Source organism: Camellia sinensis, chromosome 8 (genome assembly GCF_055761805.1).
Source record: "Camellia sinensis isolate YWXY chromosome 8, ASM5576180v1, whole genome shotgun sequence".
Classification (NCBI taxonomy): Eukaryota; Viridiplantae; Streptophyta; class Magnoliopsida; order Ericales; family Theaceae; genus Camellia; species Camellia sinensis.
This window is the reverse complement of record NC_138968.1, coordinates 139,860,937-139,874,969: the sequence shown is the minus strand read 5'-3', so window position 1 is coordinate 139,874,969 and position 14,033 is coordinate 139,860,937. Positions and strand designations below refer to the sequence as shown.

Here is a 14,033-nt window from a genome sequence, read left to right as displayed (position 1 = left end):
ATTTCACTATCTCTTAATTATTTATTTATTAGTATTTTTTTACTTGTTAGCATTTTCCTAATTCAAATACTCTGTTTACTGTTCCGTAAGTTTGACATAGAGTCTTCTCAATATAATAGTAACACTGAAGACAATATTATATACTATACTCTCTCAAATTCAATGAGAGCGTCCAATCCTCATATGGGTTTAATATTAGTGTCGTCAATGTCATGGACTCCGTTTCAGTTCATGCATGTTGTTGTTGTTGTTGTTGTTGTTGTTGTTGTTGTTGTTGTTCTTGTTCTCATGGGGGGTTCGTGTTTGGGTGGTTCAGGCTCTAGCACTCATCTTCATCATGTTCATGTAGCCGGGAATGAGACGGATCGGCTAGCCTTGATCGCGTTCAGGGCTGAAATAACCGGTGATCCCTTCGGGGCTCTAAACTCGTGGAATGAATCCATCCACTTCTGTCAATGGGCTGGCATAACATGTGGCCGACGACACCAGAGGGTGACTAAGTTGATACTGGATCATCGAAAATTGACAGGCTTAATTTCTCCTCACATTGGAAATCTGAGCTTTCTTAGGGAACTGTGGTTGCGTAACAATAGCTTCACTCATCAAATCCCCTCTGAACTTGGCCATCTACGGAGACTGCAAATATTGTCATTACGCAATAATTCTATTGGTGGTGAAATTCCCGCCAATATATCTGCTTGCTCTAACCTTGTTTTCCTTCAGCTTTCTGGCAATAGTCTGGCTGGGAAAATTCCTGTGGAGCTTGGTTCTCTGTCAAAGCTCGAGCTGTTGTCCATTGGAAGAAACAATCTAACAGGTGGCCTTCCTTATACTTTAGGGAATCTGTCATCCCTTATTAAATTCTATGCAAGTTACAATAATATCAATGGGAGTATACCTGAAGCCCTGGGCCAATGGACAAACTTACACATTCTTGGATTGGGGGAGAACAAGTTGTTTGGTACTATTCCTTCCTCAATCTTTAATCTCTCTTCCATCGCAGCTTTTGATATAGGAATGAACCAAGTTCAAGGGAGACTTCCCTTAGATCTTGGAATTTCTTTTCCAACTCTTCAATGGTTTTCAGTTGTTTTTAACTTGTTTACTGGATCCATCCCTATTTCAATATCAAATGCAACCAAACTGTATCACCTTGACTTGGCAGCAAATAAATTTATTGGAAGAGTGCCTCCTTTGGGAAAGATGCACAATCTTAGGCAGTTAACCTTTGACCACAATCATCTTGGAACAGGGGAAGCTGGTGACTTGAATTTTCTTAGCTCATTGACCAATGCCACCAATTTGAACACTTTGGGGCTGCACTTCAACAACTTTGGAGGGGTGTTGCCAGAATCAATTGGCAATTTGTCCACTAATCTTGGTATCCTTGTATTGGATAACAATAAAATAGGTGGGAGCATCCCAACTGAGATGGCGAATTTGGTCAATTTGCTGGGTTTGGGAATGGGACACAATCATTTCATCGGTAACATTTTTGCTGATATTGGGAAGCTACAAAAGCTACAAATTTTGGAATTCTCAGGTAATAAATTCTATGGGAAAATTCCATTGTCTTTGAAAATTTGACTTCACTAGAGTATCTTTATTTAGACGTAAATAATCTACATGGCAACATTCCTCCAAGTCTGGGAAAATGCCCCCTTGTAGATCTGTTTCTTGATGGAAACAATCTTAGTGGTACCATTCCCAAACAAGTTCTAACTCTCTCATCATTATTGAACTTGGACCTACATGATAACCATTTGGCTGGGTCCATACAACCAGAAATTGGGAATTTAATAAATCTTGAACAATTAGATGTTTCTAGGAACATGTTGTCTGGCAAAATTCCAAGCACTCTTGCTAATTGTGTAAAATTGAGAGTTTTATATATGCAGAGCAATAATTTTTGGGGAACTCTTCCTTCATCTTTAAGTTTTTTGAGAGGTATTGAGGAATTAGATCTTTCTCACAATAATTTCTCTGGAAAAATCCCAGACTATTTAGGGGGCTTTGTCTTCTTACAAAAATTAGATCTATCATTCAATGATTTTGAGGGTGCAGTACCAGAAATAGGCATATTTAAAAATGCAACGGCTATTTCTATTAGGGGAAACAACAAGCTTTGTGGTGGTATACCTAAACTACATTTGCACAGTTGCAGTACCAAGGGATTCAAAAGGAAAAGATTCACACTCATCTTGAAAATAATAATCCCCACATCGTTTGGGCTTCTGGGACTAGTAATAGTGTTGTGTTTACTATATCTTTGTTGCTTTAGAAAGACAACAAAAGTACCCTCTTTGAGATTTTTAGGGAAGTCTTATGTGAAATTGTCCTACCAAAGTCTACTCAAGGCAACTGATGGGTTCTCTCCAGCCAACATGATAGGCATGGGTAGTTTTGGTTCAGTCTACAAAGGAATTCTTGATCACGGTGAAAAAGTTGTTGCAGTGAAGGTACTAAACCTTCAATTCCGTGGAGCTTCCAAGAGTTTTGTTGCTGAGTGTGAGGCCTTGAGGGGCATCAGACATCGAAATCTTGTCAAGGTTTTCACAGCCTGTTCAAGTGTTGACTATAATGGTAATGATTTCAAAGCTCTGGTTTACGAGTTCATGGTCAATGGTAGCCTAGAGGATTGGTTACATGCAAATGAAAATGAAGATGAGGTGCATGTCGAATCAAGAAATTTAAACCTCCTACAAAGGTTAAATATTGCCGTTGATGTTGCTTCTGCACTTGATTATCTTCACCATCATTGCTCGGAACCAATAGTTCACTGTGATTTGAAGCCGAGCAATGTTCTTCTGAATGATGAAATGATTGGACATGTAGGCGATTTTGGGTTAGCTAGATTCCTTCCAGAAGGCACCTATAATTCTTCTGCAACTCAATCAAGTTCCATTGGCTTAAGAGGGTCAGTTGGTTATGCTGCTCCAGGTAAATGTATCTCATAGGCCCTCTTTTGGTATTCTTTTTCACCTTCAATTTCCAACGTACTTTATAGTCTGATTTGCATATCCATCAACTATGCTCCTTTGATCAATGAAGTAAAGCAGATGGTTCTTTGGTTTTATTTCTCGCAACATCATTTGCCATTCAAATGCATGAAAATCAATGTTTGGCAAATACTTTCCAATGTGTTATTTAAAAGTTTTTTTTTCTTTTTTGTTGCAAATAATTTAGTCTGAAAAATATGAAACTCAAAGGAATGCAGGTTCTTAATTTCATTAGTTTCTTGCTTATAATATACAACCCAATATACAATACCATTTTTTAGAGGATTTTCCATACATCTCCTATCTTGTTGTCTACAAATCATAATCCATATAATTGTATTTACGTTTATTTTTGCATTCAATGGAAATGCACCAATATTGAGAAATCTTAGTATTTTTCTTGGTGCAAAATGTGAAAGCATAACAAAGTACAATATCTAACTTTTGTTCATCTCCTATGTGTGTAGTCATAGGATAACATGAAGAGAAGATTAGAAAATCCTCTTTTGCTAATTTCAATCTTCCTATCTATTTCTTTTAAGTTAATAAGTTTGATGAATACAAACCTAATTGGATAAAGTTAAACTGTCACCCAAGCTTCAACTGCTTATTTCTTAAGAAGATATTGAACCATCAACTGTTTGGTTTCATAAATATCACTGGGAAACAATCAAACTTGTTTTAAGTTGGGCCTCTCTCATGACATAAGCAGACACACCAAATATTGTTATCTCACCAAGAAGTGACATAATTCTTTCCTATATTACTTTAAACAGTGAAGTTTTTTATGCTCTAAACTTGTTTTCTAGAAAGAGTTATCTGTAGAAGGTACATTACTATTACTATTATTTGATATGCTTCTGGCCAAGCATCTTTACAATTGTATTTACTTTGAATGATGCATCTATTGCAGAGTATGGTATGGGAAATGAGGTGACGACATTTGGTGATGTATACAGTTATGGTATCCTCTTATTGGAAATGTTTACAGGGAAGAGACCTATTGATAACATGTTTAGTGATAGTCTGAGTCTCCATAACTTTGCTAATATGGCTTTACCTGAACAAGTAGCGAGCGTTGTTGATCCAACACTAATTCAACAAAGAGAAATTGGGAAGGGAAGCTCAAGCACCAAAAACACTCAGAATCAGAGCTCTATTGGCAGTCATAAAATTTATGCATGCTTGATTTCAATACTTAATATTGGAATCGCCTGTTCAAAAGAGCTACCAAGAGATAGACCAACCATTAATCATGTTGTTACTCAGTTGCTTGTGATCAAGAACAACTTTCTCGGAACTAATGGAGTTCATGGAGGAAGAAGAGCTAGAATTACAGTGTGATCATGAGTAGGTATGACCCTGTCACTTTCTTAGTAACTGAAGAATATACCTACATTTATTACTAAAACTGTCGCAATTCTACACTAGGCCAACAAACTTTAGTTTGTCTTGTGGCATATAAATCATAACACCTTAGACATGCTATACTTCACCCAAACGACCACATTCTTAAACATTGACATTTTGAAGGTGACAAAAAATCAGTTATGGTTCCTGTCAAGCATGATGGTTTCATTATCGAATGGAAATTCTTTTTTTCTTTGGTTTTTTATTTTCTTTCTGTCAAAACTACGGTTCTTCTACAAACTTGAGCAAATAATTCAACTAGATTCACATTACAAATATTACTAAGAATAATACATAAGCAAAAATCAATCAATATTAATCAACCCGTATTGCCAAAATCTTATTCCACAATACTGGAACCTCAGCTCTATAACTTCAGAGTTGTGAAGTTCTTTCCCCTATAATCCCCTCCAACTTAATCTGGAAAACAAAATTGGTTAGAAATTGGAAGCATTTGAATGTCTTGACACAACTATAGTGGTCAGTGCACTTTGGTTATACACATAACGGAATTAATGGAAGTGTAACTTCAAGTTTTTTAATTTACATATGGCTAGGCTTGAAAAATATAGCAACTGATGGAGTATTGTGCAACTACTCTGTTTTAATCCCTTGCAAAGCCTTAGAGGCTTATCTATTCCTAAGGAGGGCAGCGTTGTTTAGATTGCACTAGTTGTTGAAAAAGAAAGACAAAAGGCAAACTGACATTTTGTTGCATGTATTATCGGTTACACTCATTCCAGGAATTTTGCATTCAATTAAGCTCGAAACATGACACTAGATAAGGGCAAGTGTTGTTCTTTACTTCTATGTTTTTTCTTTTTCCTTTTATGATCTTATGAGTAATTGGTTAACAATAACATATTTTTAAACCCTTCTTCAGTAAGGTACCAAAAAAAACTAATTCCAAGTTGCTTCAACTTCTTTTTTGTGTCTTATTTTAATTGTTTATCATTTCTCATCATACTGTTTGAAGTTTTACTTGGTCGTTTTTCTCTTCTCTTAGGTACTTGAGGTCTGATTGGAATTTAAGATCTTTGTTGACTCAGCAACTACATTATATTATCCTATGCTTTAATTTCTTTTTTGATTTTTCCCCGCTTCTTATATGTTTTTAGTTTGTCTCAAGCATGCACTTTTCTCATCTAAATGTACTTCAGGAAGGCTATGGCTTGCAATGGCTATCTATCTTGTTTTATACTGTAAAATAGGTTCATATGACTTGCAATGGTTCCTGTTGCCGTTGCTGTAGAACTTATAATCTTTGTTGTGTTTGTTCGGAGGTATAAGAGAATGGGATTAGATTATATATTCCAGCCAATCTTGAGGTCTGATTGGACTTGAAGATATTTGTCCACTCCACAACTATGTGATGTTGAAAATTATTGTTTTGGCCGCGTGTTACATACATGATCCTATCTTTTAATTTATTTTCTTTATTTATTTATTTTTTTAATGATTTTATGTTAGTCTCAAGCAGACATTCAACTTTTCTCATTTAAATGTACTTTTTAAGAAGGCTACGACTTGCAATGGCTATTCTATCATTTACTCTAAAATAGGTTCCATAGTTACGGATATGACTTGCAATGGCCTAAACAAGATGTAATTGTAAAACTTCTTATAATCTATATATATGTGGTGTGATATAAACTAAGATATGGTTTGTATGTATTATGTTTGCTTGTAATAATTAGAGAAATGTGAAGAATACTATCTAAACTCAATTAGCTGGGATGAAGAATATTTTATTTTGTTTTTCTTATGATTTTGTTGTGTTAAAGCTGTTATAGACTCGATTGTTTGCTGTCTGTTTTTTTAGTTGGTAAGAGTAGTTTGCCTGTTTGCAAGTTTCAAGACCTGTTGATGTGTCCTTTTTAAACTTTCTACTTGTTTGAAGTTTATATGCTTCGGGGTAAATAGCCTAGATTTCCTTTTCAAATTTATTGAATTTATTAAATACTTACAGAATTGCATTCAAGTGCATTGATATTTAGAATATGGTAAATCTGACATTACATTGGTTTCTTATAGTTCATTTGGATTAAAAGGTTTGGTGACTAAAACAACATAGTTACATTTTATATAACGAGTGTTTTTACGTAATTGCATAAATTTAATCAAAACCAATTACATTGGTGCACAAGCAAATACCAGTTATCTTGCATCAACAGTTTAATGTCACCACACTAGTAATCCCATACATACATTATCCTAGTCAACCTAATCTGATAATCAAACATAACTATAAGTTTAAAAGATTAAAGGAATAAAAACTGCTTGTTATTATTAGGATTTGGGATGAAAACTTCCAGCTTTGGGCACTAGTACTTAGTTCCAATGAAAGTAAGTTTTGCTTACTCTCCAAAACTAGAGAATTCACACCCAACAACAGATCTATTAACTTAAAAACTAGAGAAATCGATTAGGTTAATTACAAGAATCATCCTCTAAAGTTTAAAGTGTAAAAATCATTTTAGAATATATATATTTGGTAGTTCCTGTATATATATATATGTTCAAGTTCTAATTGTTTTTAATCTGAGTATAATAGTGTTTTTAACAATTGATACCTCAAGAGCCATTGTTTATGGGGTAAAGACTTGACTTATGGCAACCTATTGCCATCTTTTTTTCTCTTTGGATTATAATGAGATAAGGCTTCCAATCTAACTAAAATTTATTGGCTGATGTCAACTTATACGAAAATACTATTTATATAGAATTCTTTAACAAAATGATATAGCAGTGACAATTTTTTGTATAACTAAATGTTATTTTAATTTAAAATGATAAGTCACACTACAATACTATCATTTTAAATACAAATTCTGTAAATTTTTCATGTTTGTATACAAATTGTGTAAACTTCTAGAAAAATCCCAAATTAAGTGGGTTGGGTGGGATGACCATGAATGGGCAATAGTGGATTTGGGGGCTTTAGTTGTAATGACTCAAGACATATACTGTCTTTTATTGGATATGAGTGGATATGAGAGGTGATTGTTGAACTGTTAGGGAAGAGGGGTTGTTGTTGTATTCACGAGGCAGAGTAGTTTGTTGTGCAGTCTTATGTGGGCTTTTTTTTAGATTAGTTTGATGATTTAAATCATTTAAATTGTAAGATTTTTCAAGTAAATTATTCATGAAAAAATAGATTAATCGAACATTTGTAGTCACATAACAACATCACATGTATTTAAAAAAAATTAACTGCAAGCAGAGGTGGAACTAAGATGATTGTGCCAGTAGAGATTAAATTTAAATTTACCTTACAACAAAAAAGAAGAAGAAGATAGTTTGCAAGTAAATTTAAATTAATTTTTTAAATATACTCAGGGGTGTAATTGATATTTTTTTAGATAGTTCGAGGGGTAAAGTGAAGTTCAAATTAAATTTTGGTGTCATATTAGCAACTTCCATTTGATTATACATGGTAGCTAATGGTGAGGGTGAAATTAATATAAAATGGCATAGTTTAAGTATAAAATTATTATTAAAAAAATCTGGATTAAATTAATTTTTAAATGATAGTTTGAGGAGTAAAATGAAATTTCATTTGATTTTAAATTTAATAAAAAAAAGTTTAAGGCTATGTTTAGATTATAGATTTGGATAGGAATTTAAAAAGTAAAAGAAAAAAGGTTTAGATTGTGGGGTGGAGATTGAATCGGTAGTGTGAGTTTTAGAATGAATTTAAACTATAGATTGATGGCAAATGCATGATCTTGATCATGATCATGACTTTTTTTCTGCAAGACTGACTTTCATTGTTGGGTTCTTGAATAAATACAGTGAGAGATGGGATTGATCGAGAAACCTTTAAGCCTAATAGGGAGAGAAAAATAAAAAAATAAAAATAAAAGGAAGAAGTGATTTAGAACATTGAAGAGAACACTATTTCCCTAGATGAGTTTAATATTAGTTTCAACAATGTCATGGACTCTGTTTCAGTTCATGCATGTTGTTGTTGTTGTTGTTTTTGTTCTCGTGGTGTGTTTGGATGGTTCAGGCTCTACCACTCATCGTGTTCGTGTAGCCAGGAATGAGACAGATCAGCTAGCAATGCTCGCATTCAAGGCTCAAATAACCAGTGATCCATTTGGAGCTCTGAATTTGTGGAATGAATTTGTCCACTTCTGTCAATGGGCTGGCATAACATGTGGCCCTCGCCACAAGAGGTTGACTGCGAATATTGACAAGCTCCATTTCGCCTCACGTTGGAAATCTGAGCTTCCTTAGGGAACTGTGGTTGCTTAACAATAGCTTCACTCATCAAATGCCCCCTGAACTCGGCCATCTACAAAGACTGCGAATATTGAAACTAGGCAATAATTCAATCACTGGTGAAATTCCCGCCAATATATCTGTTTGCGCTAACCTTGTTGCTCATGAATGTTATCGCAATAGGCTAGCCTGAAAAATTCCTGTGGAGCTTGATTCTCTGTCTCTGCTCAATCAACTGTTTATTAACTTCAATAAGCTAACAGGAGGCAAGATATTGTTTCCCATCATACTTTAAACAGAAAAGTTTGTCATTCTCTAAACTTGTTTTCTACAAAGAATTATTTGTAGAAGGTACATTACTATCTGTTTATATGATTCTGACCAAGCATCTTTACAATTGTATTTACTTTGTATTATACATGAATTGTAGTGGGGGGAGGGGGTTGGTGGTTGGAGGTGGCAACTATGGAGGTCAAAGGTGGTGGTTGGGGTGGGATGGAGTTAGGGTTTGAAAGAATAAAGGTGTAATGAGACGCTGGGAAATTAGGGCCGAGGGTATGGGTGGAATTATGGGGAGTGTAAAGAGATAAAATGAAAATTTTAAATTTTGAAGAGAAGATTAATTAGAAAATGGTTGCAAAGAGGTTTGTATTTTGGTGCAATTAGAAGCTCCATAGGTATGCCTCCATGCTAATCAGCTTAAAAGTTTGTTAACTATGTTAGAAAAATATACTTACAAAAGGAAGTAAAGAAGTTGCTTCCCTATTTTACATCTTTCACTATGAACTGAGGTACACAGTCATTATAAAGATACTGAATGGAACCAAGCTTCATTGTAATTTGTATTTAGTCAAACAAGAAGTTGATTCCTTCAAAATCACCGCACTAACCCACAGAATGTCATATTGGGTGGGATATGCCAAAATCATTATTGTAAATAATAGCCATTTGTGGCTTCAAAGACCATTAAGAATGTCATTAAACATCAAAACCCACATCAAAAATTGTTGAACTTCACAGATAATCATTTAATTTTCCTGGCCCAACGAAACCCATTAAAAATTCAAGTAAAAACACAAGAATTCAGAGCTAACTCTACAAACAAATACATAATTGCAGTACACTTGGAGACATGGATGATGGACATACATCAACAAGCATACACATGTAGATACATACACATACAAATAGAAACATACCCATATCAGAAAATACAAAATTTCAGAGAGAGAGAGAGACCTTTCTTGACCAGCAGTGTACCAAATTTGAGGTTTGATGACCTTGCCATCAATGTTGAGGCTTTTGGTAGCGAACTCAACCCCAATAGTGGACTTGGATTCCAGATTAAATTCGTTCCTCGTAAACCTCGAGAGAAGGTTTGATTTACCCACACCTGAATCACCAATCAAAACTGACAAATCTAGAAATCTCCTAGATGTTGATTTGTGATTATGTATCAATTTTAAGTAGAATATAACAATCCCAATCAAACAATCAAACAATCAAGACAAAGAGACACAACGATTTAATGTGGAAAAAACCACAATTGGACACCTCCAACTGTGATCAAAAAACCACGGGCAACAGCCACAAGAACAATTCACTAAGAAGATTTAAAGGAATTACACAGGTATACTCTCAATTACCTAGCGAATCCACAACGCCTAATTGAACCAACCTCTATGTGCCTCTTCCAACCCCATCTTCACCACGGAATTGTCTTTCTGATGAGCCACTCCGGATTCCACCAAAGCTTCAGGCTCGAATTCTTCAGAATCCACAACTGAAGAATAACTCTCTTTTTTGTGTATAACAAACAAACCTTTGATGTACTCTCTTTAAATCATGAGTTAAAGACTCAATAAAAACATCAAAGAAAACAAACAAAATATCCCCAGATATAAACCTTAAGAACCAAAAAGAAGATCTGGAGGACTTCAATCAATCACTTAGTTTTTGGGAGAAAACCAAGTATTTATAGAGAACCAAAAGTAATCCAAGATTGGGAAGAAAACAAACTTCTTGAGAAATCCGGATTCTGAGGTTCGCTCGAGCGAAGCTTTTCTGGCTCGAGCGAGCAGTGTATTTTTCATGATTTCTACTAGTGCCTTGGCTCGAGCGACGGATCCTTGGCTCGAGCGAGGAATACACTCTTTCAGGTTTTTGTATGGACGCAATCCTTGGCTCGAGCGCGCATTCCTTGGCTCGAGCGAGACCTAGCTCGAGCGAGAACTCCTTGGCTCGAGCGAGCAATGATGGACATGCATTTTGCAATTTCGCATCTAATAAACTCATAGCCTCACTGAAATAAAAGTGCGAAAATAAATACATCTGAAAGGAGTTTTGTCAAACGGGGTTGCCAAGAATAAAAACCTAAGAAAAACCAACTTGAACAAGTAATCATATTCATCTTCAGCTCTATACCCTGCCATCTCTCTCCCTCTCTCACAATTTGCGTTGGTTTAAGGGCTGTTTGGTTTGATTTTGGGCCTTTCTTGAAATTTGTTGAAGTGGAAAATGGTAGAGAATGTCGTCGGGGTTAGCTAGCTAGATTCTTGAAGTGAAAGCTCTAAATAGTATTTACCCTTAATAATTTGTGTCTTTTTAGTGAAAATTTAGAGCATGCGAATCAATATCACCAAAATAACAAAAAATTAAAATATAGCTAATCGTCAAATGCTTGCTTCATCAGCCTACAATACCTCAATAACTTTGTTGATGCACTGTTCATCCGTTACGTGATTTTTTATTATATTTTCTGGAGTAAAACTAGGCCAAAATCTTTAAACCGATCGTCCACCTGGATGTCCTTCGGACATCCCACCGGATGTTCCGTGAATGCTTGTAGCAAAAGAAGAAAAAATGCCGAAAATTACTTTAACCAGTTGACCAGCCAGCCAGTCGACCGATCAACGGCATTTTTTTTTTCTTTTTCATTTTTGTAATTTTTAAGAATTGTTTGAGTGTTACCTCATCAATTTAATAAAAAAAGAAAGAATAAAAAATACAATAATAAAATAATATTTTAATAGGATTGAATTATGATAGAGAGTTTGATGCAGCGAGTGACTAGTGTAGACACTCCATTTTTAACCGTCCTTAAGACTTGGACGTCACCGTTTGAACACCCGGTGATCATCCATGTTTGTGTTCGTTTGGAGTTCCCGGAGGTCTCGGCTACGCGCCTTGCCTCAGGATCTCCGAACTCGACTGTTTAGTGTCTGGTTTTGCACCAAACACTTGTGTTTTGCCTTGGAGGGGCAGGGAATGCCTTGTGAGGCATCCCCACACATCACCGGCCATGGCCAGAGGCCACCGGCTGGTGTTTTGTTTCCATCGGCAATGTATATTGCCGGTCGGCATTCTTTGTTGCCGGTCGGTAGTCCATTTTGTCAAAATGGCAATTTTGAGCAGCCGACTACTGTTCATCTGCTTTTGCAGATATTTTAATACAGCTGGCTTGCATTTTGTTCCCCTCCATACACGTGTATGGAGGGATGGCTTCCTTGTTAGCTTCTTGAGTAAGCTTTACAAGATTGGCTTCTCTATAAGAGGAGCCCTCCTCTCTTGGCTTGAGGGTTAGACAAAAAAGGTTAGAAAAGTTGTGAGAGAAGCTCTGGTTCTAGGGTTAGGGTTTTGTATCTATCCTATATCTATATCTCTCATTCTCTTGTATTGTGTGTATTTAGGCTTACTATTGCACACAAACACATAGTGTTACACATTTTCTTGGTTCTTGAAGGGCCAGAGGTTTGTTCTTGAAGCTTTGGAGCTGTTTTGAGCTCAAGGAAGGGGCTGGTCCACCATTTGTGAAGAAGGTCAACAAGGGTAACAATCTTACCCCTTTTTACCCCATTCTTGCATACTATTTTTGCCTGTCTTAGAACTATTTTTGAGCTTAGTGTATAATATAAAAAGTTCTGTTTTTGGGCCCTCTAAATAGTTTGTTTAGAGTGTTTTGTGGTTTGGAGGTGTTTGATCCCTCTTAAGCCTTGAGGGGCTCCATTTTGTGCTATTTTGAGTGAGCTCCGGGACTTTGGTGTTTGAACCTCCTCACCACTGAAATCCCAAGATTTCAGTGGTAAGGATGGTGCCTTGAAGTCCCAAAAAGGGGAGGGTCACCCCCTCTCCTTATTGTCCTTGAAAAGGGTCATTTTTTGCCTCTTTAATGAGCACCTAGCTAAGCCTCATGTTGACCATGCCTTGGCTGTTATTTATGCTTATTTTGCCATGAAATAGCATTGTTGTATGTTGGTTTTGGTACACCATGCTTGCTTAGCATACATGCCTTGTAATGCCACTTTGTTGCCTTAACATGCCTTAGGTTGTAAACCATTGTTCTAGCATGTTTTAGGCTTGGCTTTGTGAAGCTTTTGTGCTTATTTTGCTATGTTTGAGGTCTGTCCTTAGCTGTTTGGGTCGACTTTGGCATGCTTAGTATAGCCCCTTTGCATTTCTGGTTTGTTGGCCTTAAGTGTGTGAATGTATAGCATGCATCCTTGCCTTAATTTAGTGGGTTGGGACCATTTGCCATGTTATTTCAGTCCCTTTAACATGCTTGTATGCTTACCTTGCATGCCATTAGTCCATGTTATGTCTCTTTCAAGTGTGCTTGAGAGTTGCCCTTTTGTGCTTGAGTGTTAGCCCTTTAACATGTGCATGTGTGTATGTGTGTTTAGTCCTCATTTCATAGCACTTATGGCCACTGTTTTGGGCCTAATTAGAGCTGCCTAAATCATGCTTAAGTCCATCCCTTGCTTGCTTGTATGCTTACCTTGCATGTTTGTTTGCATGCTTGCATGTACATCTTGCATTCCCATGTTGCATCCTTAGCTTGCATGCCTAGATTGCATTGCACCTAGCATGCATGTCTTGTTCCTTGATCTAGTGATAGGAATTGGGCTTTGGTTTGTTGGTTTGCATTGCATTTGACATCAAAATGTGCACACTTGGTCTCCTGGGCCATCACGCATGGAAATGCGCGATTGATGGTCTGAGAACCAAAGAGTATGTCCCTTTGACTCACTCACATGATAAGGGACATGATTGGTGCATATATGGCTTGAATTGCATTGCCATGCAAAGTTCTGTCCTTTGTTGCTGTCAAACAGGTTCTGCAGGAACTTCTTGCCGATCGACTGCATAGAGTGCCGACCGGCAATAAATCGGTGGTCGATGGATTCATTGTGTGTCGATGGACACCAAATCACAGCCGGTGATGATTCCCTCCAGCCGGTGGCACTCCTCAACATCCAGTATGCACATCCTGAGACTTTGGCAGTCTTCAGAGGAGCATAGCAGGGAAAACAGAGGCAGCTTGCGCATGGCCGTGTACTTCCAAGCAGGACCGAGCATGCATTGCATTGGGCTCTCTTCCCGAGGCGATTTATCGGTTTT

General features: G+C 36.6%; 1 protein-coding gene across 1 annotated transcript; it reads left to right on the top strand.

The window, feature by feature from the left end:
* Positions 1-269: 269 nt before the first annotated feature.
* On the top strand, positions 270-5,774 carry LOC114319903 (uncharacterized). Its single transcript, XM_082885598.1, has 5 exons — positions 270-961; positions 1,166-1,486; positions 1,570-2,940; positions 3,913-4,353; positions 5,416-5,774. Exons 1-4 carry the CDS (start codon positions 289-291, stop codon positions 4,341-4,343), a joined length of 2,796 nt encoding a protein of 931 aa, XP_082741724.1. The 5' UTR covers positions 270-288; the 3' UTR covers positions 4,344-4,353; positions 5,416-5,774.
* The last annotated feature ends 8,259 nt before the right edge of the window (positions 5,775-14,033 follow it).